The sequence below is a fragment of the Quercus lobata genome, chromosome 4 (assembly GCF_001633185.2).
Source record: "Quercus lobata isolate SW786 chromosome 4, ValleyOak3.0 Primary Assembly, whole genome shotgun sequence".
In the NCBI taxonomy this organism is placed as follows: Eukaryota; Viridiplantae; Streptophyta; class Magnoliopsida; order Fagales; family Fagaceae; genus Quercus; species Quercus lobata.
Window position 1 is genome coordinate 31,176,652 of NC_044907.1, and position 24,538 is coordinate 31,201,189.

The window sequence follows — 24,538 nt, forward strand, 5'->3', positions numbered from 1 at the left end:
ATAAATATTATCACATAATGACTTATCAATGAATCAAACCTTGTTTCTTATTATTGAGAGAAAAACAAATTGTGTAAGTTAAGGTTTTCTCAATGTAGAAGAAATGTGGAGTTTGTTAAAAATGAATGAAGACTTGTTTATACTAAAGAGCAGGTTGAATTTTTATACTTTTGTCAAAAACCTTATAGCTTAATTAACACCTCCCCAAATGGTATCAATTCTATTATGGTTTGTTTGGTTTAAGGAGGAGGGAAAATACAGTAAAATAGAGTTGACAATAAATTAGCCTAATTTATAGCCAATTCTTAATCCAAACAGACCCTTAATATGCATGGGGTTTAAGAATAAGGCTGACCGAAAAGTACACACCAAATTCTATTAATATTTTTCAATCCAAAAATCACAAGAATGAAAAAAGAAAAATTTAAAACAACTGGATGAGATATATTTATTTTGGTGTGAAATTAATGAGCCATATTTATGAGCTTGCCAAAATTAGTCATAATGAAGTATATTAAAAGAGAGAGAGAAAAAAAAAGCAATTAAGTTTAACCTAAATGCTTTCTTCTCAATAATTTTTTTTAAAAAAATCTAAAACAAAATTAATTTAGAAAATACAAAATCCAAGCATTAAAAAAAAGGGGCAAATTAGGTAAAAGAGAAAAACAAGAACCTTGTGTGTCATTCCTTCCATAATCAGAGTATCCCAGACTTTCATAAATCGTAACCGCTCTCTGCTCTTTCTTCACACACACACACTCACAGAAATCTCCAATCACTATTCTCACTCACTCTGCAAGTCCTTTCTGATTCCAATACGCTGTCGTTTTCGTTTTCGTTTTCGCTTTTGTTTTCAAACTCTCTCTCTCTCTCTCTCTCTGTGTTTTTTTTTTTTTTTTTTTTTTTTAAAGCTCACCGAAAAAAAAAAAAAACCCGAAACATGGTACTCCGAAACTCGGTGTCCGAAACCGAAACGCCACCGGTTCGAGCCCCTCAGAAGCCGCAGCCACAGCAGCGGCCGCCGCATGCGGCTTTTTCGGGTTTCGGTGCTGCTCCGAAGCCTCAGCCGAGCTTGAATTGGCTTTTGAATCCCTCCAACACCGCCATCAATAGTTACCAAAACCTTCAGAGCCACTACAACAGTTTCGGCTTCAAAATCGCCGAGCCGAGTCACGACTCGTCGTCTCGTTTCGGCGGCGCTTCTTCGTATCTCCCGCCGAATTACTCTCCTTTAGTCAACAACAGTCGCGATCAACACCACCACCACCACCGCCGGGGACTCGCTACTGAGTCGACTCACGAGTCGGAGTCCGAGTCGTCCTCGCACCTTGGGGCGAATTATACGACTTTAGTCGATTACAGTCGTCACCTCAAACTCGCTGAGTCGACTCAGTACCGGGTTGGTAAACTCGGCGAGTCGGTTCCGGAGGGTGTCGAATCGGAGAATCGGAACCGGAATGTTGTAATTGACAAGGCGGCGAAGAAGAAATCGGTTCGCGCTGTCTCTGAGTCGAAGGCGGCGATTTCTGGCCCGGTTATCGATCTCTCTGAGTCTCCTCCGAAGCGAAATTCGGAGAGGAAATCGGAAAATCTCGGAAGCGCGATCGAGAAATCGGCGGATTCCGATACGAAAGCGAAATCGAAGCTTCTGATTCGTATCAAAACCAAGAGCAAGTCCAATGCCGAAGCTGATACCGAAGATCACAATCGCCGCGACGATCCTGATCACGCTGCTGACACCGAAGAGCCACCGGATCAAACCTCAGCCGCCGGAGCAGGCGCTTCCACCGGCGTCAGCGGCGTCGAAGTAGAAGTCGAAGCGCCGCCGCAAAAGACGTGGAATCTCCGGCCGAGAAAACCGGCTACTAAGAATCCACCTCCAGAGGCGGCGGCGACGGCGGCGCAGCATGTGACCAGAAAAACCCAGCCTCCGACTCGCGCTGAGTCGACTCGGTCCCAAACCGCGGCGGAAAAGAAATCTTCGGAGAAGAAGGAGAAAAAACCAAACTTTTCGATCGCGCTTTCGAAAGAAGACATCGAGAAAGACTTCTTGCTCTTCACTGGGTCCAAGCCAGCCCGGAGGCCCAAGAAGCGATCTAAGATCGTTCAGAAACAGCTCGACGTAACTGAAAATTTTCTCAATTTCAAATTCAAATTCAATCACAACCACAAAATACAATCATTTCAGTTTAATTATCTAACAATTATAGCTATAATCATAATCATGGAGCTAATTAAGCTAATTTTGATGCTTTTTTTTTCAGAATGTTTTTCCGGGATTGTGGTTATCTTCGGTTACTCCAGAGTCATACCAGGTCACTGATTCAAAGGTCAAACATTGAAAATTTTGAAGCTTTTTTTTCAATACTGTTTGTTTGGCTCAAATGGGTGTTTTCTTAGGTTACAAGCAATTGAAAATAAAAATGGTAACTTGAAGATTTTTTGATATGTGAAGATGGGTTTTATTTTGTTTTGTTGCAGGGTTAGATGGGGAATTGGTGTTTCTTTGAATAGTTGTTGGAATTTTGAAGGTTTTGTGAATGCGGATCCTTTTGGACATTGGAAGGTATAACAAAACATATACACCAACAAACCTTTGAAGATGAATGGATGACTACAGTGTTTTCTTTTTTAGCTTTTTGGCGCCCTTCGGAAGAAACACAGTTTAGTAGGACACAGATGTCTTAGCAAAAGAAAAGTAGACGCAGATGTCTTTAGCAAAACACAGTTGTACATATCAAGTTAAGATTATGAGATTATCGGTTATAAGACTTTATTAATAATATGAATGTTTACATGTTGTTTATTATTCCGTTGGAATGAGGGTGCTTTTAGAGAGCTTCTTTGCATGGTAGATTACTAGAGCATCTTGTTTGTCAATTTGAGCAATACAGAGTTCATTTTCTGGAACTCAGATGTTTGAGATATGTTTTTTATTTTATAGGTAATAAGACTTTTATTGAACGAAATGAACATTGTGTTTATGATGATGAACATTCTGAACATGAGACAAATACAAAAAGCTTAAGAGCTAAAGCTAACAGATTGTAAGATGTTTGAGATATGTACTCATAATTATATGCATAGCATCTCAACACTCTTTATTTCTTTCTGAATTTGCCCTTGTTTGAGGAGAACAGATTTGTTTGGTGGCTAATGATCACTTTTGTAAGAAAAGTCATGCATTCACCAATGAATTACGTAGTTTTTTCATGCTTTATTTCCTACTATATGAATTCATGCAAGAAATTGGAGAAAGAAATGCAGAGCGAATAATGACAGATACATGCAAAGTCAACTTGAGAAAAGTTTTTACGAGGGAAATTCCATTTGTAATTAATCATTCAACTGCAGATTCAATTTTGTTGTCTTCATTTTTGTTTTGTTTTGTTTTTTACAATATAGTTAATTAAACTAGGGTTATGTGGTTATCGGAGAACTGGTTTGGTTTGTCATGATTGGATAATGAAGATGTATAATGGTAGTCTACTAGTCTTGGAGAATGACTGCTTATTTCTAAATATATCATTTCACTGCTTGGGAGTTAATAGAACAATTAAATTTTTTTTGCTAGGTATTGTGTTTATGTAATAATTAAAGTAAGTGCATTCAGATTAAACTGTTTTTCCATTTATGATTTCAATTGAAGAATGTGTGTTGCACGCACGGTAAAGTAAGATGTCGTGTGGGTGCACGCGCGCACCTTGCAAATTAGGAGTTCCAGATTTTCAGATTAAACTGTATTTCCATTTATGATTTCGAATGAAGAATGTGTGCTGCACGTGCGCAAAACTAAAAACAGCATGTGTGTGCACGCGCACTTTGCAAATTAGGAGTTCCAGAGTTTCCGGAACATATAAGAATATGTATGTAACAAAATCCTTTTAGCATACTTGCCCTTTTTAGTCAGTTCATGGATAATTTCTCACCTGTATTTTCTAATGAATGTGCTCAGCTTGCTCGTTGGGCTCTCAATGCATTTTTCAATGCTTCCTTTCTTCTAGCTTAATGTCCACCATAGTTGATGTGCTTGTGGTTGCAGAAGCTCCAATCTTGTTTATGACAGTTATTTTTATTCGATTCTTTTGTTCTTGCTTTGTTTTCAATGAATCTTTTCCCTGGGAAAAAAAGAGGAGTTATTCAGTATTGTTTTTAGTAGTAAAGTTTTCTTGGTTAATCATTAAACTAGGATGGTGGCTTTGCTCTTAGTCTCACATATATAATTAATCATCTTGTTTTAGCTTTAGGTTAGAATTTGAGGAGTTACGGTATTATTGGTTCTATGCTCTTGAGGTCATATTAGCCATTTGATCAGCCGGTTGTAAAACCAGTAACTTACACCACTCATCCTACCCAATATATTTGCTTCTATCAGCGTCCCTTTGTTACAATCAGCAGTGGCAAATGGAAATAATATTTTCATTGATAATTTAAACAAAAAAGCAGTAACTGGAAATGTATTGGTGCCTTAAGGTGTTGCAATTGTAGTTTCAGCTGGAATCTACCTTACTACAGTAGCAATTTGACATACACAATGATGAAGATTTATTTATTTGTTGTCTGAGCTTGCTGCCAGGATATGTGTCTTTGGCATTCATTTTGCTATCTATTTGCTTTCCTGACTGTGTATCCAATTGCGTACAGGATGCACTGCTAGTTAGATCTGGTGCATCCTCAATCAATTATAGTTGTCATTGCAATTCTTTGCTAGTGTATAGTTAAACGCTGAAATTAGTTGAATGTTCAGAATTTCTGTGTTTGGAGATACATTATTTGAAATTTCTATATTTAGAGTACCTTTAGTATTATGACTGGTAATCTGTTGTCTGGGTGAAACATACACTAAAGATGAAGAAATCAGAAAGAGTAGTTGTTAAGAGACTAAGAATCGGAAATAGTAGAACTGAAAAGATCAATTCTTAGCATTCCATTTGGAATAACTAAACCATTTGCAGTGTTTCAGGCATATTGCATTTATGTTTAACATTCCTTTTGGACTGCTTCAGGTTCAAACACAACTTGTATTGAAACAATCATTTTCCGTGTATTTTCGGGTATATTATCATCAGTGTTTAATATTCTATTTACACTAGATGGCTCAAATGCAGCTTTTATGAGACCATAGAAATATCTCAATGTGGTTATTGATGTGCCATACAGACAAGTAGAGAAGCAGTTGCCACATAAGAGTGGAGCTCTGAATTTGACTATTGATGTGCTATACGGAGAAGTAGAGAAGCAACTGCCACATAAGCATGGAGCTATTCTGAGCTCAAGGGGTGTTGCAAACCGGTGAAAGGTGATGCCTTTTGAACTGAAATGTTCACCATTTTGAACTCTGGCAGTCTAGACCTGGGGCTTTGATAATGTGCCTGCAAAACTCTTGGGAGCATCCATGCAACTGGCATGGATACTCAACCTGATATTTTTTTTCTTTTTTTCCACAGGCAGCTTTCTGGAAACCAGAAGCATCATGTGGATCAGATAACAACGACAGTGTGGCGCTTGCCGTGCACCTTGTAGAAGTGAATGGTAATAATGAATTTCTTGACATAGTAATTTGGCATTTTGGGTTAAGCAGAAATTACTTGACATATAGTAATTTCTTTTTAACCCAAAATAAGAAATTACTTGACATATAATTGGTTAAATTTGGACTTATCAAATAAAGGAAATTACTAGACATATTTGGTACTGTGGAACTAATTTGTGTTGTTGGATTAAATGGTCCTTGGTTGCCAGTTGCAAATTTACAGATATGGACCATATGGTCTACCTATAACCATGATGATATTTGTATTTATTTTATAGAACTGTTTATATCATGATAAATGTTATAGAAATTGTCATCTATTTTCTCTCCCTTTGATGGTAATACAAAATCTAGTAAGAATTGAATGAAATAGTCTCTTGGAAAAGGAATGCTGGTAATTATGGATTGTTTGTTGGACCAACCTTTGCAGAGCGATGCACAAGCAGAAAAGTAAGCAACAGTGCAGCGATTTTATTTCTTCTCCCTTATTCTACTTTACTTGATTCTGCCCTCAAATTGCATTGACAATGAGCCTATTTCTTTAGGAGTACAACTGCCCAAAATAAAATTCTTACTTTTTAATTGTTTATGCCCCATTACAGTTTAAGGAAACATACTTATTCCGTAACTGACAGTCAAGATACTAAAATAGCAGATTCTGGCATTTGTTGCTCAAGTCTTCTGTCAAGTTTGCCCACTGCTTGGATTAGAGGGAGAGAGCTACAGAAGTACAATTTTTGGAGGGGCTCTGGTGTTTGAGAAACAAGAATGGCTTAGATTCCTATCAAAAAAAGAAAAAAGAAAAAAGAAAAAAGAAAAAAGAAAAAAAGAAAATGGAATGGCTTAGACAGTTTTCTGCACTGCCTGCTGCAGGTATTCTGCCAAAAAGAACTCTTGTGAAGGATGTCATGCCCTATGTGCTCATGTTGAGCAGAGGCTAAATCAATGGGGAATAAGAGCACTCACATTAGTGGATGTATAATAGAAAAAATGTGTAAAATTTATACATTTTTGCCCAAAGAGGATCCACATCAGTGAGTGTATAATTATGTAAATTTATAAGTTTGTTATAGTGTCTATGTAAATTTACATTGGCAATATTCATCTTGCATTTTTTTTTTTTTTAAATTTTATTATTACAAGTTTTTTGTGCTATACTGCCACGTGACATTTTTTTAAAAGGAAGAAATGCCATGTGACATTTATGGAAAAGAAATTACTATGGCAAAAACTATACTAGAGAGATAAAACTTTGAAGATGAAAAAAAAGAGAAAAGAATTCATCACCAATTAACTTCTAGTAGTTATCTCTAACTTGCTGATGTTTTGGAAGAGGAATGAGATCAAAGAAAAGGGCCCTAACATTGTTATTTACATTAACACAGATGAAAAAGTCAAGTAGTTGTTTGCCCTCTCAGACCAGAATGCCTGCTTTCCTTTTTAAGTCCACTGGAGATTGTGCCACAATGCCAAGTAGACCATAAAATGGGCAGTGGAGAGGAACATGAAAAATAAAATGGAAAAGAAGGTGGGGGAGTAAGCATATAAGGAATCCCCTTAAACATTCTACCAGATCTATCTTCAGCAATGTATTTTTATTTCCTAATTTCATATTATACTATGGATGGTTATTTTCACCAAAACACGATTCATCTTGCAACACTAAAACTAACTTAAATCCAGATCAAACAAGTAGAAATATGAAGCCAAAGTTTCTCACTTCTGTCCAAAACTTATAGCTATCTTAAAGTTAGTGTTTGTTTGGCAAAACTCTGCATATTTGGCAAGATACAAGTTCAGGTTCTTGAGTGAGACCAAGCAATCAACGATTAAATTAGCAATAGGAAACCATAACTCACACACTGCACCAATCCATCTTCACCACAGGTATGAAAGATATGAGGTCTCACAGGCTCAACAGCCAACTCATGAGCTTGGCCTGGATGTTTGCCGATTAATGTAGTTTGAATTCCCACTTCCAGAATCTGAGCAAGTCTCATCTAAAATTAACCAAATGTTGTAATTAAAATTTCCATAGTTCACAAAATAGAGAAAAGTCTTGTTTATAGCAAAAGAAAACCAGGTGACAAATGAGATAAACAAGCAGCAGTCATCAAATTATCAAATTTGTATCACCAAGGTCTTATAATCCATTAACTTGGAGAACAATTCATCATATGATAATTATTTGACAGAATATTAAGAGCAAACATCAACATAAATTCTGGAATGGTCCAGATCATTTCTTATATTCTAATATAAGGTTGGTGCACATTTTGATGAAACTATGGCATTTCATTTCATACCATAATTGCTTTGGAATAAATGAGATACCTGCCCACCTGCAGCAAAGGTGAGAATGCTTTATTCATCTGTGCAAGACATGACCTTTGGTTGAAATGTCATTCCACTCAGGCCTAGTATGAAAATGGCATCTTGATATTCTGTACATACTCATTGATCATTGTGTTCCTCAACATGATATCTAACTAGCAATCATCAAATTCTGCAATACAATACCTCGTTTAGGTATTTCAAATAAATTATTAACTAAACTAGATATTGATGAGCTAATAATAATAAGATACCAGTGCAACCCAAAATTTAACGTACCTCCAAGTATTGAGAAGAATTTTTAGGAGTTCAGGCGATACTGCAAGAATAATTAACTTGGGTGAGGGTTGGAATTCTTAAAATCACGTTGTACTATTAAATTTAAAAAAATCATATGTAAACATATACATTCAGAGAGAAAGAGAGAGAAATACCAATTATTCTTGCTCCTCCTCCACCTCATAGACAGACCTCCAATCAATCTCAACACGAGGGATGTTGGCAATTTTGAACCACTCTCGACCTTTGCCTTTCTTGCAGTGCTGTTCCAGTAGAGGACACCTATAAATATAAAGTTTCAAAAGTGAAGGAGGCAGACCGTTCTCTGGGAGGTATTCAAGTTTAGGACAATCTTTGATATACAACATTTCAAGAGCAGAGAGGTTGGGCAAGCAGTTAGGCAAGGCCTCAAGTTTCTCGCAGTTTTCGATTGAAAGCTTTCTCAGGCTGGTTGGGAGGAGACCTCCATCCGGGAAGGAAACAAGACTAGAACAGTCCCATATCTTGATCACATAGAGGTGGCAGAGTCTGTGTAGGCCCTCAAGTAAGGACTTAAGCTTTTCACAATGACAAATTTGGAAGTGTTCAAGAGAGGCATCATTTTGTAACTCTTTTGTTACTGACTCCAGCTCTGGACATTTGTATACAAAAAGGTTTTTCAAGGCAGCAGGAAACTGGTTTTTTGATGACAAGCATTTTAGAGATGAACATTCCCTAATCTCCAAGTGTTCAAGAAGTGTGACTCATTACTACTGCTATTGCCATAAAGATTTCCCTCATTCCTCACTAAAGAAGAAGAGGAAGAGGCCTCCTCCTCATCAAGCACAACTTGCAAATTCTCACAATTTTTAATGTGTAGCCTTCTCAAAGTTGGAGGTAGCTGGCCTCTTGAAATGCAGGTGAGAGAACGGCAGTTATCAATATATGCGTATTCAATACACATACTATTGGACATCGGCAAGGATTTCAGAGCATTGCAATTTTTAATTTTCATTGGCCTTAACGTATATGGTAGACTGATGTTCACAAGTCTTGGGCATGATCTGATATCTAGCGTTACAAGGGAAATAAGCCTCTCTTGCCATAAAGATGTTAGCTCCTAACAATCATCTATCGTCACATATTCTACCTTTGTTGATCCTTGCATGAATTCCTCTGTCAAACTCGTCAAATCTGAAATAGAAAGAACCATGGACTTCAGTGAGCTTAACTCAACGGGACTTTTGCTTATCACCTCTTTGCATCCGACGATTTCTACCTCATGAAGCATTGGAAAGTTTGGAATCGAAACAACCAACTGCTCACATTTACGAATAGAAATTTTTTCCAATGATGGGAGATGGTGGGGCAATTTTCCTTGCAATTTGGGGCATTTAATGATAGAAAGCTCATGCAAGCAAGGGAATTCTTCATGCTCAACTCCACAAGGAATCCAGTCTTGCCATTCTTGCATATCCTCAAAGCAAAGTCTAACTAAAGATCTAAAAGGATTAAAGAAACCATCCCCATAAAACTCTGAACCAACACTTCTCACCCCAGCCATTCCTATAATGACAAGATCCTTTAGGGAGGGTAATTGTCCAATCGCAGGCAATGATGTGCATTTTTCACAACTATTCATCTTAAGGAGCACCAATTTAGAAAATAAAGGATCTCCTAACCAAGTTGGAAATTTTGCACCAACATAACCCTTAATGGAAAGTTCTTTTACCGTTATTGGAGGTTGTAACATGTCAAGAACATCTATTGCAACTCTTGCATCTAGTAAATCATTAAGCACAGACCCCCATTTCATAACCAATACATCTAAGTTCTTACCATTTAAATCAGCCTTTCTAGCATCCTCAACATTAAGCACATTCTCTAAGCCTGAAATGCAAAGTGTTTTGCGAAGAAACTTCAAGTTCATCAAGTCTCCTACCTTAGATCCGGTATCTTTTGCCACAACAAATTCAGGTAGTGTTTGTAGGCTTTTTAAATTTTTTAGTCCCACTGGCATCTCTTTGATTAAATAAGCATCTGTAGTATCAAGATGCCGAAGATTGACTAGATTCCCAATTTTCTTTGGTAACCTTGTAAGTTTGGAACACGTCTCAATATCAATGTTTGCAAATTGTATAAAGAACTTATTGATTCTGGTAAACTTGTAATCAAAGTACCAGAAAGATTGAGGTATCTTAAATGTATCAAATCACCAATAGAACTTGATAGCTCAACAATTTGATATCCACTTAAAGATAATACGCTTAAACATTTCAATTGTGGCAACATATGATAAGAAACATGATTTGTTAAGTAGCAAACTTTCCTTTCTGGTAGTGGTAGGAAAGTCCGTAATGACATGCCTTCGTGGAAGTCTTCAAATCTTTTGATGCCATCACAAAAGCAAGGAATATATGAGAAATAGCGTACCTTTGTGGGAATCTTGGATTGATTATTAGCATTCAATTTGTTGTCCAACCTATAACACATGTCTCCTGCAGCCCATTGAGCCAGATCATTGACCAAGTCATGCATGACAAAACGTGATGCATGATTGCTTGATTGTTGGAAAAATGATCTCCCTAGTAGATCAAGAAAATACTCACTACCAAGATCTTCCATTTGCTTGTTTCCTTCTGTTTCTTGAAGCAAACCTTCTGCCATCCATAACAAGACTAGTTCTATCTCTTCGAATTCATAGGCCTTTGGGAATATTGAACAATAGGCAAAACACCTCTTTAATTGTGAAGGGAGGTATTGGTAACTCAATCTAAGAGTTGGAATAATAGCACTTTTCTCCTCTGGTATATCTCGGATGTTGCTATATAGCACATGTTTCCACTGATCATGGTTGTGCTTAGTGCGCAAATGGCCCCCGAGTTCTTTTGCTACCAAAGGCAAGCCCTTACACATCTCTATAATTTTTTGGCCAATTTCTTGAAGTTCCAAATGTTCACTAAAATCTGTTGCCCCCAATGCGTGTTGGGTAAATACATGCAAACAAGCATTTGGTGACAACTCCTTCAACTTGTAACTTGGAGTAGTGCCCATTAATGATGAAACACCATCATTTCGAGTTGTGACAACAACCTTACTTCCTAGAGCCCCAAATTCAAATGGACGTTGTAAGACAGTCCAATTATTGTAATTTTCATTCCAAACATCATCCAAAATGAATAAAAACTTCTTGCCAAATAATATGTTCTTCAGTTTGACTTGAAGTAAATCTAAATCATTAACATCATAGGGCTCACAAGTGACAGATTGTATAATTGCTTTTGTCACCCTTACAATGTCAAAATCATCAGAAACATAAATCCATGCTTTCATATCAAAATGACGATTCACATCATGGTCGTTGTAAACTAGTTGAGCAAGAGTTGTCTTACCCATTCCCCCCATAGCAAGTATGGGAAACACAGAGAGTTGAGAGTTACTTGATCCAGCACCCAGCAACAAGTTGACAATAGCCTTTTTATCTTCATCTCTGCCATAAACGTGACCTTCATTCACAAGAGAAGTTGTGGGTAGTCTTGCTGTTTTAGTTCTTCCCCCATCATAGTATCTCAATTCCAGATAATTCTTTTGTGTCACACTTTCTTGCAATCTTGTATTAATCTCTTTAATCTTGGACCGCATGTTAGTATTGAACATAACAGAACTTGGATTAAAACTAACATATGCAGGGATGAGCATGGGTTCCTTACTTGTGCTGTGTTCTGCATTCAACTTATGTTGCAAAGCTTCGGTTGCAAACTTGTCCAAGACGTCCTCCACATCAAAAGCTAAGTCCCTGAGTTCATCCAACCAGATCTTCACGGCCCGGCTTGTCATCTGCTTCTCTTCTGCATCATCTAGAACTGCACGGATTTTCAGTAACATTGTCTTCCACTTCTTGAGGTCAGCTTGAACTTGATCTTGGTTCAAGAACTCCAACAATTCCGGGGAGGTTAACTTGCTAAACAGCACCTGAAAGAAACCGGATAGAGCAGCCTCTCCAATAACTGACATGATTTGCTTGTAAGGAAATATAGAAAAGTAACCAAAGAGACTCAGAAAATGAGGTAGGAGTGAAGAGTTTTACTTAATTTGTTCTAGGAAAGTTCAAATAGTCTACAATATTTCTTGTTTTTCTGATTTTTTCTTAGGCTTACCCCAATTTGTGGTCTGGTTGCCAAAGAGACTCAGCAAATGAGTTAGGAGTGAAGAGTTTTGCTTAATTTGTTCTAGGAAAGTTCAAAAAGTCTACAATGGTTCTTGTTTTTCTGATTTTTTCTTAGGCTTACCCCAATTTGTGGTCTGGTTGCATGAGACTTTTCTACTATGCAGGTCAAAGTCATCTGCATGAAGACTTTTGGAAGGTAACGAGAAATTAACCAGATGTAATCAGCTAATTAATGAGCTTGAATGAAAAATTTAAAATGTCTGGTAGGTAGCATGTGAAGAGATTAAAGGAGTGAATACATTTGTTTTGATTGGAAAGAAATATTTCTATAAATTATTTAAGGACCACAATCTTTACCACACAATTTGTCACAATTATATATATTTTATGTGCCAGAATGTAACAGATTGTCTATCACTTTTACATGAACTCACAACTTTTTCTCTACTACTCACAATTTATCATATCAGAATTGTAGTAAAATTGTGACACAAAAGATTGTTGTCCTATATTTTCTCTATTTTGATATCGTTAAATATAGGTATACAATTTCGCCGTGCGTGCATATATATTTATATATATATAGAGAGAGAGAGAGAGAGAGAGAGAGAGAGAGAGAGAGAGAGAGAGAGAGAGAGGCTATTTTGAGTATTTTGGGCCTATAAAATTATTTCCCACTCCACTAGAAAATTGGGCCGAAAAACCCATTCCTTTATAAGCCCAAGAATATCATTCTCTATCTCACTTCATCCCAATGTGGTTGCTTAATTCAGTGATTTTTTTTTTCAAGACATTGTTGCAAGTGAACTTATAAGATGAGTATCATTTATGTATTTATTTTTTGGATGAATAACATCATGAGTTGTATGAACATATTCTTTAGTATATATATTTTTACCAATAAAAAAAAAAACATTTTTAGATTGATATTCAATTTCTCATGAATTAACATTTATACGCAAAAATATGTGAAGCTCTATGTACTGGGAATGGAATTACTTGACTGCCTCTTTTTGGTTCTTGCATGTTGGGATTCTTTCATATATAGTAGCAGTTTTGTTAAAGTTTGAGAATTTTAGATTTGATTAAATCAGAAGCAATTTTGCTTCTAAGCATTTTTATTTCAATTATCATATTGCTATAAGCTTATGATAAGTCAGAAAGAAGCTTTCGAAAGGGGATTATATATATGTAAAACTTCTATTTTACAGTGCAAAGGGGGTGTAATCCTAGTTTTCCACTGCGCCCTTATCCTCCTACATTGTTAATTTCCTTGTTGTCCTCCATTGCTAGCTTGTCCCTCCTCCATTACATGTTTGCCTTTCTTTGTTTGCTTCTCCTCCTCCTCCATTGCTAGCTTGTTTTCCTTCACTGCTTCGATGCTCTCTTGTCCTCCTCCATCTCCCTTGCTTGTTTTTCCTCCTATCCTTTCTTCCTCTACAATTTTTACTATTTTATTACACGTTTCCCAGAGTGTTTTTACGAGCTTTTCTAGTTCAAACACACCAATCACAGTTACCAGTAAGCGTGTAGCATCAAGATTTGCTTCAGAAACTCCTAACAAATATAATAATTCAAATAAATTATAACTCATAATGAAATTGATTGTTCATAAGGTCCTAACTGCAAAAAGTGAGTTCTATCAGACAAGAACTAGAATTCATTTATATATATATAAAAAATATATATATATAAAGAAATTCGATGATGAATCTTTCAGTTATGTCCAACAAAAATAAATGATCAGAATGAATAATATTAAGAAAAAGGTTGATTTGGATAAAAGATTTAGAAGTATACCAGGAAAACTTTTACAGCATTTCAGGACATCTTTTGCACAACAATCGCAAGTCATGTTGTACCGTATCACCACTCTGATCCCCTGAAACGACAAGGGCACTAAAGTTGAAGCCAACATGATGACCCATAAATTAACAAATAAACCAAATGTTTACATGTGATGCTAAAAGATCTTCTCTTCTTCATTAAATTGAGAAAAGAAAAGAACATCATTAAAATTTAAATTCTAACACTCTCCTGTCAACATACATGTTTTTCTAATTCTTCTGCTGTGGGGGGCTCCACTTTCTTTTTACCCTTTAAAAGATCTAAAATATCGAACTTCATTTCTTCCTTTTCTTCACTTGCCTTCTGTGTTACTCTGGTATTTTTTTTTTGTGCCTGTTTTTGCTCTCTATTTCAGTCTGGTTGCTTAATATATAGGGGGGAGAGAGAGAGAGAGAGAGAGAGACATTTGCATGCATGCTTGCTAGCATTAAAAGTGCATTCGAAATTGATGGTATGCACCAGTTGGAGCCCAAGTTAATTCCCACCTGTTGCATGTTTAATGTCAATCAATCAATTCACACACGTTGAAAATAGTATTCAGGTGATGATTTTTTTTTAATAATCTCATTTATTGAAAAAAAAAAAAAAAAAAAAAAAAAAAGGCTATCGGGATAAAATCTCCTCCCATTAAATCTTTCAATTTCATCATATTTTTATTTAAATGTAAGATATGTATGTAGCATTTAAAAATCAAATAAATGTCACATATTACATATCCAACTAAAAATGGGGGGGGGGGGGGGGGGGGGAATTGGAGAATTCAATTGGAAGTGATTCTTTCATAAACCTATATGCTTCCACCAAAGTCGAGATAATCGATGAGATGTAGGCAAACATGAACCTTAGGAACCTTCGAAGAGTATAGCCAAAGTTCCCTAATTGGCCAAAAGATGAGAAAATTATCTTATAGACTTGGCAAATGGGTCAAGTTAATTAGGATACATGTCATTCTAAATAGGTTACGAGTGTGTTGGGTTGATTGGGTTACCGGTTGACCCATATTTTTTGCATGCACAAAAAAAAAATATTAGAAAACTTTTTTCCTCAAAAAAATAAATAAAATAATCAAAAATAAAATTTAAATAATACATAAATTATTAAGTTTACACCATTTATATTTTAGTGATGATATCATCACCATAAACGAGAAAAAAAAAAAAAAAACTAAATATTGTGGGCCATAATTTGTTTTAAGTACAATATATCATTACCATAAATATAAAATGTTGTGCACCAATGCTAAAAGTTGATTAAGATGAAGACGTGGTTATAAAATACTTAAGAGATTTTGTGTCACTTAAGAGAGTTGTGACTAAAAAAAAAAAACATTGCATTCTTACTTTTATTGTGAAATTATATAATAACTAGATGCAATACATGAAACTTCAACAATAAGTATTAATAAATAAAGATTAATAGGTATATATATAGGACTGAGTTCAGCTTACATCAGGTGTAACTCTAAGTAATGTTACACCACCCAATAACTCATTATAGAATTCATACTTTGAAAATCCTACCGTTGAATTATATGATCTGTATGTTCTTAACACTTACACCAATTTTCATGTTAATTGGATGTTATTTATCTTTCGATCAATAAACTTATTTTTTATGCATTATTTTTAGTTACAAAAACTTGAATTTAAACAATTAATTGATGACATGACTATTAATATTCAATTACTTTGAAATTTTGCAAGTATGAAAAATATACGAAGATAATATAATCTAATGATGTATTTGTTAAAATTCGTATCCAATTAAAAAAATATTGAGTGGTGTAACTTGACCCTAACCTATATATATATATATATATATATATATAATAAGTATTAATGAATACAACCTTAAAAATATAAATGTAGGGACACGATTCCTTTGCGGCCCATTAATGTTGTTGGGCTCGCACATGAAAGATTCCTCACAATGTAATTTGTAGAGAATGGGCTTGAAAAGCTGGGCTTTGGTCACGGGGCGATATTCCGGTCTTGATTTTAGAGAAATTCCTGTAGAAAAAAGGAGTTGGGTTTGAATATTTAAGCCTTACAGCGTTGCGTCCTCTGGGATTGGGCTCCTCGGACTTGGTCCGAGGACCATTGAGGTCTTACCCTGGTTACCCGACGGTAGTTCTTTTTTTATGATATGCATGTGTTGTTAGGGTGTTTCTACCCATGGAGTCTTTCTGCTGAAGGTAGGATGAGAGACCCTTACCATATTCACTTGCTTCTTCTTTTATACTAGCCTGCATTCGCTGTCTTTCGTCCATGTGTAGGGTCAACCTTTACAAGACTGACATTTGTCCCATCAGTCCAATCCCAGAATTGTTGGGGATGGTTGATAAGACTGAAGAATACGGCTCTGTCAGGTGCAGAGCATTGAATGGCGATGAGAGCAGCTTTCCTGGATATTCTTAGATTCTCTTTCAAGTTTGGCCCTATACCAGTTTTACCCCTCTTTTCCGGTGGGATTTTGGATCTGCCGAGGACTGAATTGTCCTCGGCTGCATCCCAAAACTGTTTTGTGCTCTGTATTGTAGAGCTTGGGCCATAGTTCTCCTCGGCTTGGGCCTTCGGACTCTCCACGGGCAAATGGGCCTGGCTCATAAATTATTGGGCCCCACAATAGCCCCTCAAAACCCTGCTATCCGACTTCTTGGTTGGAAAGGAGGGTTTTGGTAAACCCGGGCCTTCAGTATGACTTATTTAATTCAGCCCTGCATTAATGTGGGCGGTTTTCCACCTGTCCAGGAAGCTCGCCGGTTTTCAAGGTATTCCCTTTAATCTGCTCGGGATCTACTCCTGCCGTTTGGCTGTCCAAGACGCGTCTTTAATGACTTCCCTTTACGAGGCTCATTTACGTCCGACGACTCATCTGATGAGGTGGGGAAGTGGAACGGACACATCTTTTTTTTCTTCAGATTCTTTTAGAAATCTGAATGAATTTAATACCCCCCGTTTTGCCCTTCCTATAAGAAGGCAAGCAGGAGGCCATCACTTTCGTGCAGACTCCCTTCCATCCTTCTGAGATCTGAAACCCCTAGCCACCCTTAGCGTTTGCTTAACCCGATTGTTATACACCATATCAGTATACGTCTACCATAACGAGTGATGAAGGAACCATGCCCCTCCTCAAAACACCATGTTCTAATAAAGCTCGAAATGGCTCTGTCAGGGCAAGGATAGCGGAGACTTAAGATTTGTCCCGCCTCCCTTTCAGCCAAAATCCGAAGCAGGGGCTCGTCACGTCAAACTTTCGGCGTGACTGAGTCGAGAACATCCACTATCAGCACCACCCGGCTCCTCACGAGCATACCTAACATGGCACCAGTGTGTTAGGAGTCAGGGCTGAGGCAGGGGCTAAGTGCCTCTGCTTCTTCCTCTCTTTGTTCACTGGTGCCCTCCTCCGCCTTCCTCTCCTGGTCTTCCCAGCACCAGCTCCGTCCTGGTGCTGTCCTTCTCCCTCTTTTACTCCTCTATCTTTCTTTTCATCTCTTCCCCTCTTCTTCTCCTCCTTCTCTTACTCATGTCCTCCATCTTCTTCATTCATCTCCTCCATCCTCTTCTTCTTCCTTGTCCTTCATCTTCTTCTTAACAAGGTTCTTATCTTAATATGAGCAATACTGAGGCAGAGATTGGAGAGACTTTGAAGACGAGTTTAAAAGATACCGGATTGTTTACTTATCTGTACTGCGGATATTATCGTTGCTTCGGTAGTTCACCTTTTGTATAGGCTTGTTTGAGCCCCTTTTGTACGTTGTAATAATTTTTCATATTAATAAAAATTGTTGTTATTTTATTTCGCATGTTCTGTCTCTATGTTTTTATAAATTTGCAAGCGCTGCTCGGCACAATAATATTGCATTCGAATCAATGACGACTAAGGCCAAAATGCTTAATAATAAAAAGATGTCACCATAACTTTAATAAAATTGTTTGTCATAGCAATGCGCACCTGTGAATAGCGATACTTGTCCGAAATAATGCCACGATTAGGACTGGATGCTTTATGCGGTGTAGGAAATAATCATTCGAAGACATATCACCCACAAAAATGAATAGCCCCCTTAGGTTACCGAGTGGTGAAGCGTCTCGCCGTCATCCTAGCACTCTTATTGGCCTCAACACTTTACCGTATTTAAGCCGAGGACTTTCCCATACGGGTAGTTAGTTTCCCCATAGGCTTGAGTCCGAGGACCACGCAAGGCCATGGTTATGTCCAAAACTTTTTTTTTTATTTTTTATTTTTTTATTTTTTTTAAGTACTTGGTTTCCCCATAGGCTTGAGTCCGAGGACCATGCAAGGCCTTGGTTCTGTCCAAAAATTTTTGAGTACTTGGTTTCCCCATAGGCTTGAGTCCGAGGACCATACAAGGCCTTGGTTCTGTCCAGAAATTGTTTTGAGTACTTGGTTTCCCCATAGGCTTGAGTCCGAGGACCATACAAGACCTTGGTTCTGTCCAAAAAAATTTTGAGTACTTGGTTTCCCCATAGGCTTGAGTCTGAGGACCATACAAGGCCTTGGTTCTGTCCAGAAATTGTTTTGAGTACTTGGTTTCCCCATAGGCTTGAGTCCGAGGACCATACAAGGCCTTGGTTCTGTCCAAAACCCCTTTTTTTGCATAGGCTTGAGTCCGAGGACCATAGTTCGGTTTCTCCCTTTCCTCGGGTATTTCATGAGGTGCCGAGCAGGAGGTAGTCCTTGGCAACGGCTATCCCTCGGCGTGGGCCGCAGTCCCTGGGCCCCCATGTAGAACGGGCCTGGGTCGCGAATTTACTAGGCCCACAAATTTAGAGGTATTTCCGTAATCTTTAGCCACGCGCTACTTTTTGGCGTCCCAGTGTTCGAGGTGTACCTTCACGAAATTCCTTTAATCTCATGGTTGCAGATGGCGTTGGAAATCGAGCCGGAGACATTTTGTCTGTAGCGTTCCTTGGGACGCTGCGTGAATTAAATGTCACCACCTTATCTTTTTCAATAAATAGGAGAGAAGGTTGCTTTACCTACGCATAAGTCCTTCAGTTTCCTCCCTTAGTAAATCATGTTTGAGGCGAGGGTTGGGGAAAAGGAACTCTTTCCGCCACAGAGGCGCCGTGTCCTCCTGAGACTCAAAGTAATGATGTACGGGCAAAGGAGGCACAAATTCAAGAGAATACTCCGTTTCGACAGAGGGGAAAAGGTGTTTCTCCCTCTTTTAGTCAAAATCCGAAGCAGGTTCTGTTCATGCTAGGATTTTGGTGTGTCAGAAGAAAGATTCTCCGCCATCATCACCTCTGCCTTGTAGCAGGCAAATTTTTGGTGTAGGCTCCTCAACTTCCGGCTCCCTGCACCTTTCCTTCGGCGGTGTGAGGCCCAAGTTGGGTTTCGTGCACCTTTTCTTCGACGGTGCAGGCCCCAAGCCGGGTTCTTTGGCTGCCTGAGTTATGGGCATGCAAGAGCATTGAGGAAGAACAAGGTCTTGAAGCAGTAGCCAACCTCTCCTCTGTGCTACTTCCTCGGCTTTGTCTTATTCTCTTGTTTCTTTCCTTTTGATTATGTGGTTAGCTTTAGAAGCCAACCTCTCGTCTGTACCGCCTCCTCGGCTTTGTCTTATTCTCTTGTATCTTCCTTTTCAATTATGTAGTGAGCTTTGACATAAGCTGATTCCAGCTTTTCATTGTACGCTGTACTATTTCTTTGCTTTAATAAAAAGGGAAATTTATTTACTTGTTTTGAATACTATTCTTTTGGCAACACTGCTTTGTGAAAGGGTGTGCTCCATGTGTGTGTTTCTTCAACGATACTTAGAGCGGGAAACCCAAGATAACAATTGAATATTCTGTGATAAGTGCGAGAATACCGTTCGATAATGATGATTTCTAAATAATCCATCCGAGGAGTTTGACTGAGTAGTAGAGAACACAGATTGTTTTTCAGGCGACATATTGCTCTATAATGCATCTATCCCTTTGGTGCTGCGGATCCGAAAGCAGACTTGAGAATCCTCACAATTTAGGAGCTAACTCAATTGTTAGTGGAGAGTTTTCCTCGAATAAATCCTAAAGTGCATGTAATGTGGTTTTTCCTTACAAGTAGTTGGTTTCCCTAAAGGCTTGAGTCCGAGGACCATGCAAGGCTTTGGTTCTGTCCAGAACTTGTGATTTGATTTTTTTATGTACTTGGTTTCCCCATAGGCTTGAGTTCGTGGACCATGCAAGGCCTTGGTTCTGTCCAAAACTTGTGAGATTCCTTTTTTGTACTTGGTTTCCCCATAGGCTTGAGTCCGAGGACCATGCAAGGCCTTGGTTCTGTCCAAAACTTGTGATTTGATTTTTTTTATGTACTTGGTTTCCCCATAGGCTTGAGTCCGTGGACCATGCAAGGCCTTGGTTCTGTCCAAAACTTATGATTTTATGTACTTGGTTTCCCCATAGGCTTGAGTCCGTGGACCATGCAAGGCCTTGGTTCTGTCCAAAACTTGTGATTTTTTATGTACTTGGTTTCCCCATAGGCTTGAGTCCGTGGACCATGCAAGGCCTTGGTTCTGTCCAAAACTTGTGATTTTTCTTTTTTGTACTTGGTTTCCCCACAGGCTTGAGTCCGAGGACCATGCAAAGCCTTGGTTCTGTCCAAAACTTGTGATTTGATTTTTTTTATGTACTTGGTTTCCCCATAGGCTTGAGTCCGTGGACCATGCAAGGCCTTGGTTCTGTCCAAAACTTATGATTTTTTATGTACTTTTTCCCCATAGGCTTGAGTCCGTGGACCATGCAAGGCCTTGGTTCTGTCCAAAACTTGTGATTTTTCTTTTTTGTACTTGGTTTCCCCATAGGCTTGAGTCCGAGGACCATGCAAGGCCTTGGTTCTGTCCAAAACTTGTGATTTGATTTTTTTTATGTACTTGGTTTCCCCATAGGCTTGAGTCCGTGGACCATGCAAGGCCTTGGTTCTGTCCAAAACTTATGATTTTTTATGTACTTGGTTTCCCCATAGGCTTGAGTCCGTGGACCATGCAAGGCCTTGGTTCTGTCCAAAACTTGTGATTTTTTTTTTTATGTACTTGGTTTCCCCATAGGCTTGAGTCCGTGGATCATGCAAGGCCTTGGTTCTGTCCAAAACTTATGATTTTTTATGTACTTGGTTTCCCCATAGGCTTGAGTCCGTGGACCATGCAAGGCCTTGGTTCTGTCCAAAACTTATGATTTTTTATGTACTTGGTTTCCCCATAGGCTTGAGTCCGTGGACCATGCAAGGCCTTGGTTCTGTCCAAAACTTGTGATTTTTCTTTTTTGTACTTGGTTTCCCCATAGGCTTGAGTCCGAGGACCATGCAAGCCCTTGGTTCTGTCCAAAACTTATGAATTTTTATGTACTTGGTTTCCCCATAGGCTTGAGTCCGTGGACCATGCAAGGCCTTGGTTCTGTCCAAAACTTGTGATTTGGTTTTTTTTATGTACTTGGTTTCCCCATAGGCTTGAGTCTGTGGATCAGTTCTGTCTAAAACTTATGATTTTTTATGTACTTGGTTTCCCCATAGGCTTGAGTCCGTGGACCATGCAAGGCCTTGGTTCTGTCCAAAACTTGTGATTTGATTTTTTTTATGTACTTGGTTTCGCCATAGGCTTGAGTCCGTGGACCATGCAAGGCCTTGGTTCTGTCCAAAACTTATGATTTTTTATGTACTTGGTTTCCCCATAGGCTTGAGTCCGTGGACCAGGCAAGGCCTTGGTTCTGTCCAAAACTTGTGATTTGACTTTTTTATGTACTTGGTTTCCCCATAGGTTGAGTCCGAGGACCATGCAAGGCCTTGGTTTTGTCCAAAACTTGTGCTTTTGCTCTGTTTTTACTTGGTTTATTTTTCGATCATAAGCCCCTACACCAGGGCGGGGAAAGTTGGCTTGAGGCTGGAAGCCCCTAGAGATGCCCGCGCCCTTAGCACTGCGAGGCGTAGCCCCTAGCAGAAGTTTACGTCGGAGCAACAACTATATGTCGCCGGAGACGGAGGAGACCACAAAAATTTCTGCTTGCCAAAGAGTTGATTCCACCGCCACCTGCGCCAACGCGCAAGATTTCCCACAGACGGCGTCAATTGTAGGGACACAATTCCTTTGCGGCCCATTAATGTTGTTGGGCTCGCACATGAAAGATCCCTCACAATGTAATTTGTAGAGAGTGGGCTTGAAAAGCTGGGCTTTGGTCACGGGGCGATGTTCCAGTCTTGATTTTAGAGAAATTCCTGTAGAAAAAAGGAGTTGGGTTTGAATATTTAAGCCTTATAGCGTTGCGTCCTCTGGGATTGGGCTCCTCGGACTTGGTCCGAGGACCATTGAGGTCTTACCCTGGTTACCCGACGGTAGTTCTTTTTTTATGATATGCATGTGTTGTTAGGGTGTTTCCACCCATGGAGTCTTTCTGCTGAAGGTAGGATGAGAGACCCTTACCATATTCACTTGCTTCTTCTTTTATACTAGCCTGCGTTCGTTGTCCTTCGTCCACGTGTAGGGTCAACCTTTACAAGACTGACATTTGTCCCATCAGTCCAATCCCAGAATTGTTGGGGATGGTTGATAAAGTTGAAGAATACGGCTCTGTCAGGTGCAGAGCATTGAATGGCAATGAGAGCAGCTTTCCCGGATATTCTTAGATTCTCTTTCAAGTTTGGCCCTATACCAGTTTTACCCCTCTTTTCCGGTGGGATTTTGGATCTGCCGAGGACTGAATTGTCCTCGGCTGCATCCCAAAACTGTTTTGTGCTCTGTATTGTAGAGCTTGGGCCATAGTTCTCCTCGGCTTGGGCCTTCGGATTCTCCACGGGCAAATGGGCCTGGCCCATAAATTATTGGGCCCCACAATAAATTTTATAGAAAAAATCATACCTTATTTTAATCAGAATTTGTTTAAAGTAGATGAAACCTATCTTCATCATAATTTGTTTGGTGTTGAGCTGTTTTATAAAAACATGAGCGAGTTCCAATTAGTTTAAAATAACATAGTTTAACACTATTTCTAACACTAGATTTTAAATAAAAAATATATTTTAGAAAGATTGATGACTTCAAAAAATATGCTCTCTTTCAAAAACTTGTGTGTTAACCTTAGAGGAAGTCAATAAAAAATTCAGTCTTTCATTTTACATTATACTATTCACAAACTCATGCAATATTCTGAAAAGCTATTAAAAACAAGATCTACAGAATTCTTGGTTTATTTTACTTTTATGTTAGATATGTCTCTCTTTTTTTTTTTTTTTTTTGGGGGGGGGGGGGGTGAGATGTAGTAAGTTGGGTTCCTCCCATCATCATCATACATGATATGCAATGCTTAGAAACAGTGTTGATGTTAATTTTGTAAGAATATTAAAAAAATTATTTATTTCTTATTCTTCTGTTGCTTCGCAGTATAATTTGATTCTATAATCAATGATTAATTCCTTTTGTCACAGATGTTGTTTTTCAGATCTTACTATTAAATTCTATTTCTTACAATAGATACAATGCAAGGTATTTATAATAGCTAACCTAGGGTTGTAGTTCCTGCATTATTAGTAAAATTATAATTATTTTGTTTTCCCTACAAGTACATGGGTACATATTGGTAAAACAAAAGTACATAGGTATTTTAACCCAAAAAAAAAAAAAAAATACATAGGTACATGTGACTACAATACAATGAGATTGAGTGATGGTAGAGTCCACTCCAGGAGAATCTCCAAGAACTCTTAAGGGTAACGCCATGGCTGTAGTGGTTATGTTTGGCTGGGGCAAGGCCAAGCTTTATTAGTGCAACGGCATATAATTATCAAACAAAAATTAACTAAATACCAAAATAAATTCATTGCAATTGAAAAATTCTGAGTGTTTTCACGACAGCATAAAAAAATAAATCCAATCTGCTCTACATAAAAACAACAATAAAACATACCAGATAAAGAGAATGCAGCTGACCCTGGATTCTGCCATATTCTACTTTTTCTGGATCTTACTGAGTTCAGCTAGCTTTCTGCCTGTAAATGCAATATAGAATTGTTATCATAAAATTTCAGGAAGGCAGATGATATGCATATTATGAACTCTTATTATATATTTGCATAAAAGTACCTGGAAAAGTGTAGTGTCTGCTTCTACTATTCTTTCTTATCTTATGGAGTCTTTAACAAAATTCAATTCTCATTTTCTGGGTCATAGATGAACCTGCCATCAAGCTGAACACAAGGGATGAGGGCTATTTTGGACCACTCTTGTCCTACAAATTTCTTGCAGCGTTCTTTCAGCAGAGGACATCTTTGGATATGAAGTTCAAGGAGTGAGGGCGGCAGGCCATCCTTTGGGAAGGACTTGAGCCGTTCGCACTGATAGATTGACAGATATTCAAGAGAGGTGAGGATTTGAAAGCCTTTGGAAGACAGGGACTTCAGATTCG

General features: G+C 38.3%; 3 protein-coding genes and 1 long non-coding RNA gene across 13 annotated transcripts; 1 reads left to right on the forward strand and 3 right to left on the reverse strand.

The window, feature by feature from the left end:
* The first annotated feature begins 689 nt into the window (after positions 1 to 689).
* LOC115986802 (rho GTPase-activating protein gacF) lies at positions 690 to 6,631 on the forward strand. 8 transcript variants are annotated; one of them, XR_004090889.1, is made up of 6 exons: positions 690 to 2,122; positions 2,265 to 2,330; positions 2,482 to 2,741; positions 5,161 to 5,299; positions 5,448 to 5,983; positions 6,136 to 6,631. XR_004090889.1 is itself a non-coding variant. In XM_031110130.1 (3 exons), the coding sequence occupies exons 1-3, from the start codon at positions 941 to 943 to the stop codon at positions 2,485 to 2,487; spliced, it is 1,254 nt and encodes a 417-aa protein (XP_030965990.1). In that variant the 5' UTR covers positions 690 to 940; the 3' UTR covers positions 2,488 to 2,806. The 8 variants fall into 8 exon arrangements, 1 of the variants encoding a protein (XP_030965990.1); XR_004090891.1 differs by having other exon boundaries at positions 5,448 to 5,532; XR_004090893.1 differs by having other exon boundaries at positions 5,448 to 5,532; positions 6,186 to 6,631.
* On the reverse strand, positions 2,895 to 12,402 carry LOC115986801 (putative disease resistance RPP13-like protein 1). 3 transcript variants are annotated; one of them, XM_031110128.1, is made up of 5 exons: positions 8,302 to 12,402; positions 8,147 to 8,186; positions 7,876 to 8,039; positions 7,393 to 7,533; positions 2,895 to 4,118 (listed from the first exon to the last, which is right to left on the reverse strand). In XM_031110128.1, the coding sequence occupies exon 1, from the start codon at positions 12,137 to 12,139 to the stop codon at positions 10,193 to 10,195; it is 1,947 nt and encodes a 648-aa protein (XP_030965988.1). In that variant the 5' UTR covers positions 12,140 to 12,402; the 3' UTR covers positions 2,895 to 4,118; positions 7,393 to 7,533; positions 7,876 to 8,039; positions 8,147 to 8,186; positions 8,302 to 10,192. The 3 variants fall into 3 exon arrangements, with proteins under 3 accessions (XP_030965988.1, XP_030965985.1, XP_030965987.1); XM_031110125.1 differs by lacking the exon at positions 2,895 to 4,118 and having other exon boundaries at positions 7,183 to 7,533; XM_031110127.1 differs by lacking the exon at positions 2,895 to 4,118 and having other exon boundaries at positions 7,183 to 7,533; positions 7,868 to 8,039.
* Positions 8,305 to 10,145, reverse strand: LOC115985023 (putative disease resistance protein At3g14460). Its single transcript, XM_031107999.1, has 2 exons — positions 9,276 to 10,145; positions 8,305 to 8,820 (listed from the first exon to the last, which is right to left on the reverse strand). The coding sequence occupies exons 1-2, from the start codon at positions 10,143 to 10,145 to the stop codon at positions 8,305 to 8,307; spliced, it is 1,386 nt and encodes a 461-aa protein (XP_030963859.1).
* Positions 12,403 to 23,782: 11,380 nt separating the features above from the next.
* On the reverse strand, positions 23,783 to 24,472 carry LOC115983443. Its single transcript, XR_004090059.1, has 3 exons — positions 24,217 to 24,472; positions 24,041 to 24,122; positions 23,783 to 23,874 (listed from the first exon to the last, which is right to left on the reverse strand). It is a non-coding gene; the product is annotated as an uncharacterized LOC115983443 (long non-coding RNA).
* Positions 24,473 to 24,538: the final 66 nt, after the last annotated feature.

Excerpts from the sequence above, each read along its gene's own strand:
- LOC115986801 (XM_031110128.1), bottom strand. The coding sequence starts at position 12,139 with ATGTCAGTTATTGGAGAGGCTGCTCTATCCGGTTTCTTTCAGGTGCTG.
- LOC115986802 (XM_031110130.1), top strand. The coding sequence starts at position 941 with ATGGTACTCCGAAACTCGGTGTCCGAAACCGAAACGCCACCGGTTCGA. Across the intron at positions 2,123-2,264 it reads TCGTTCAGAAACAGCTCGAC|AATGTTTTTCCGGGATTGTG; the intron begins GTAACTGAAAAT and ends TTTTTTTTTCAG.
- LOC115985023 (XM_031107999.1), bottom strand. The coding sequence starts at position 10,145 with ATGCCAGTGGGACTAAAAAATTTAAAAAGCCTACAAACACTACCTGAA. Across the intron at positions 8,821-9,275 it reads TCATGCAAGGATCAACAAAG|TTTCCTGCTGCCTTGAAAAA; the intron begins GTAGAATATGTG and ends TCAAAAAACCAG.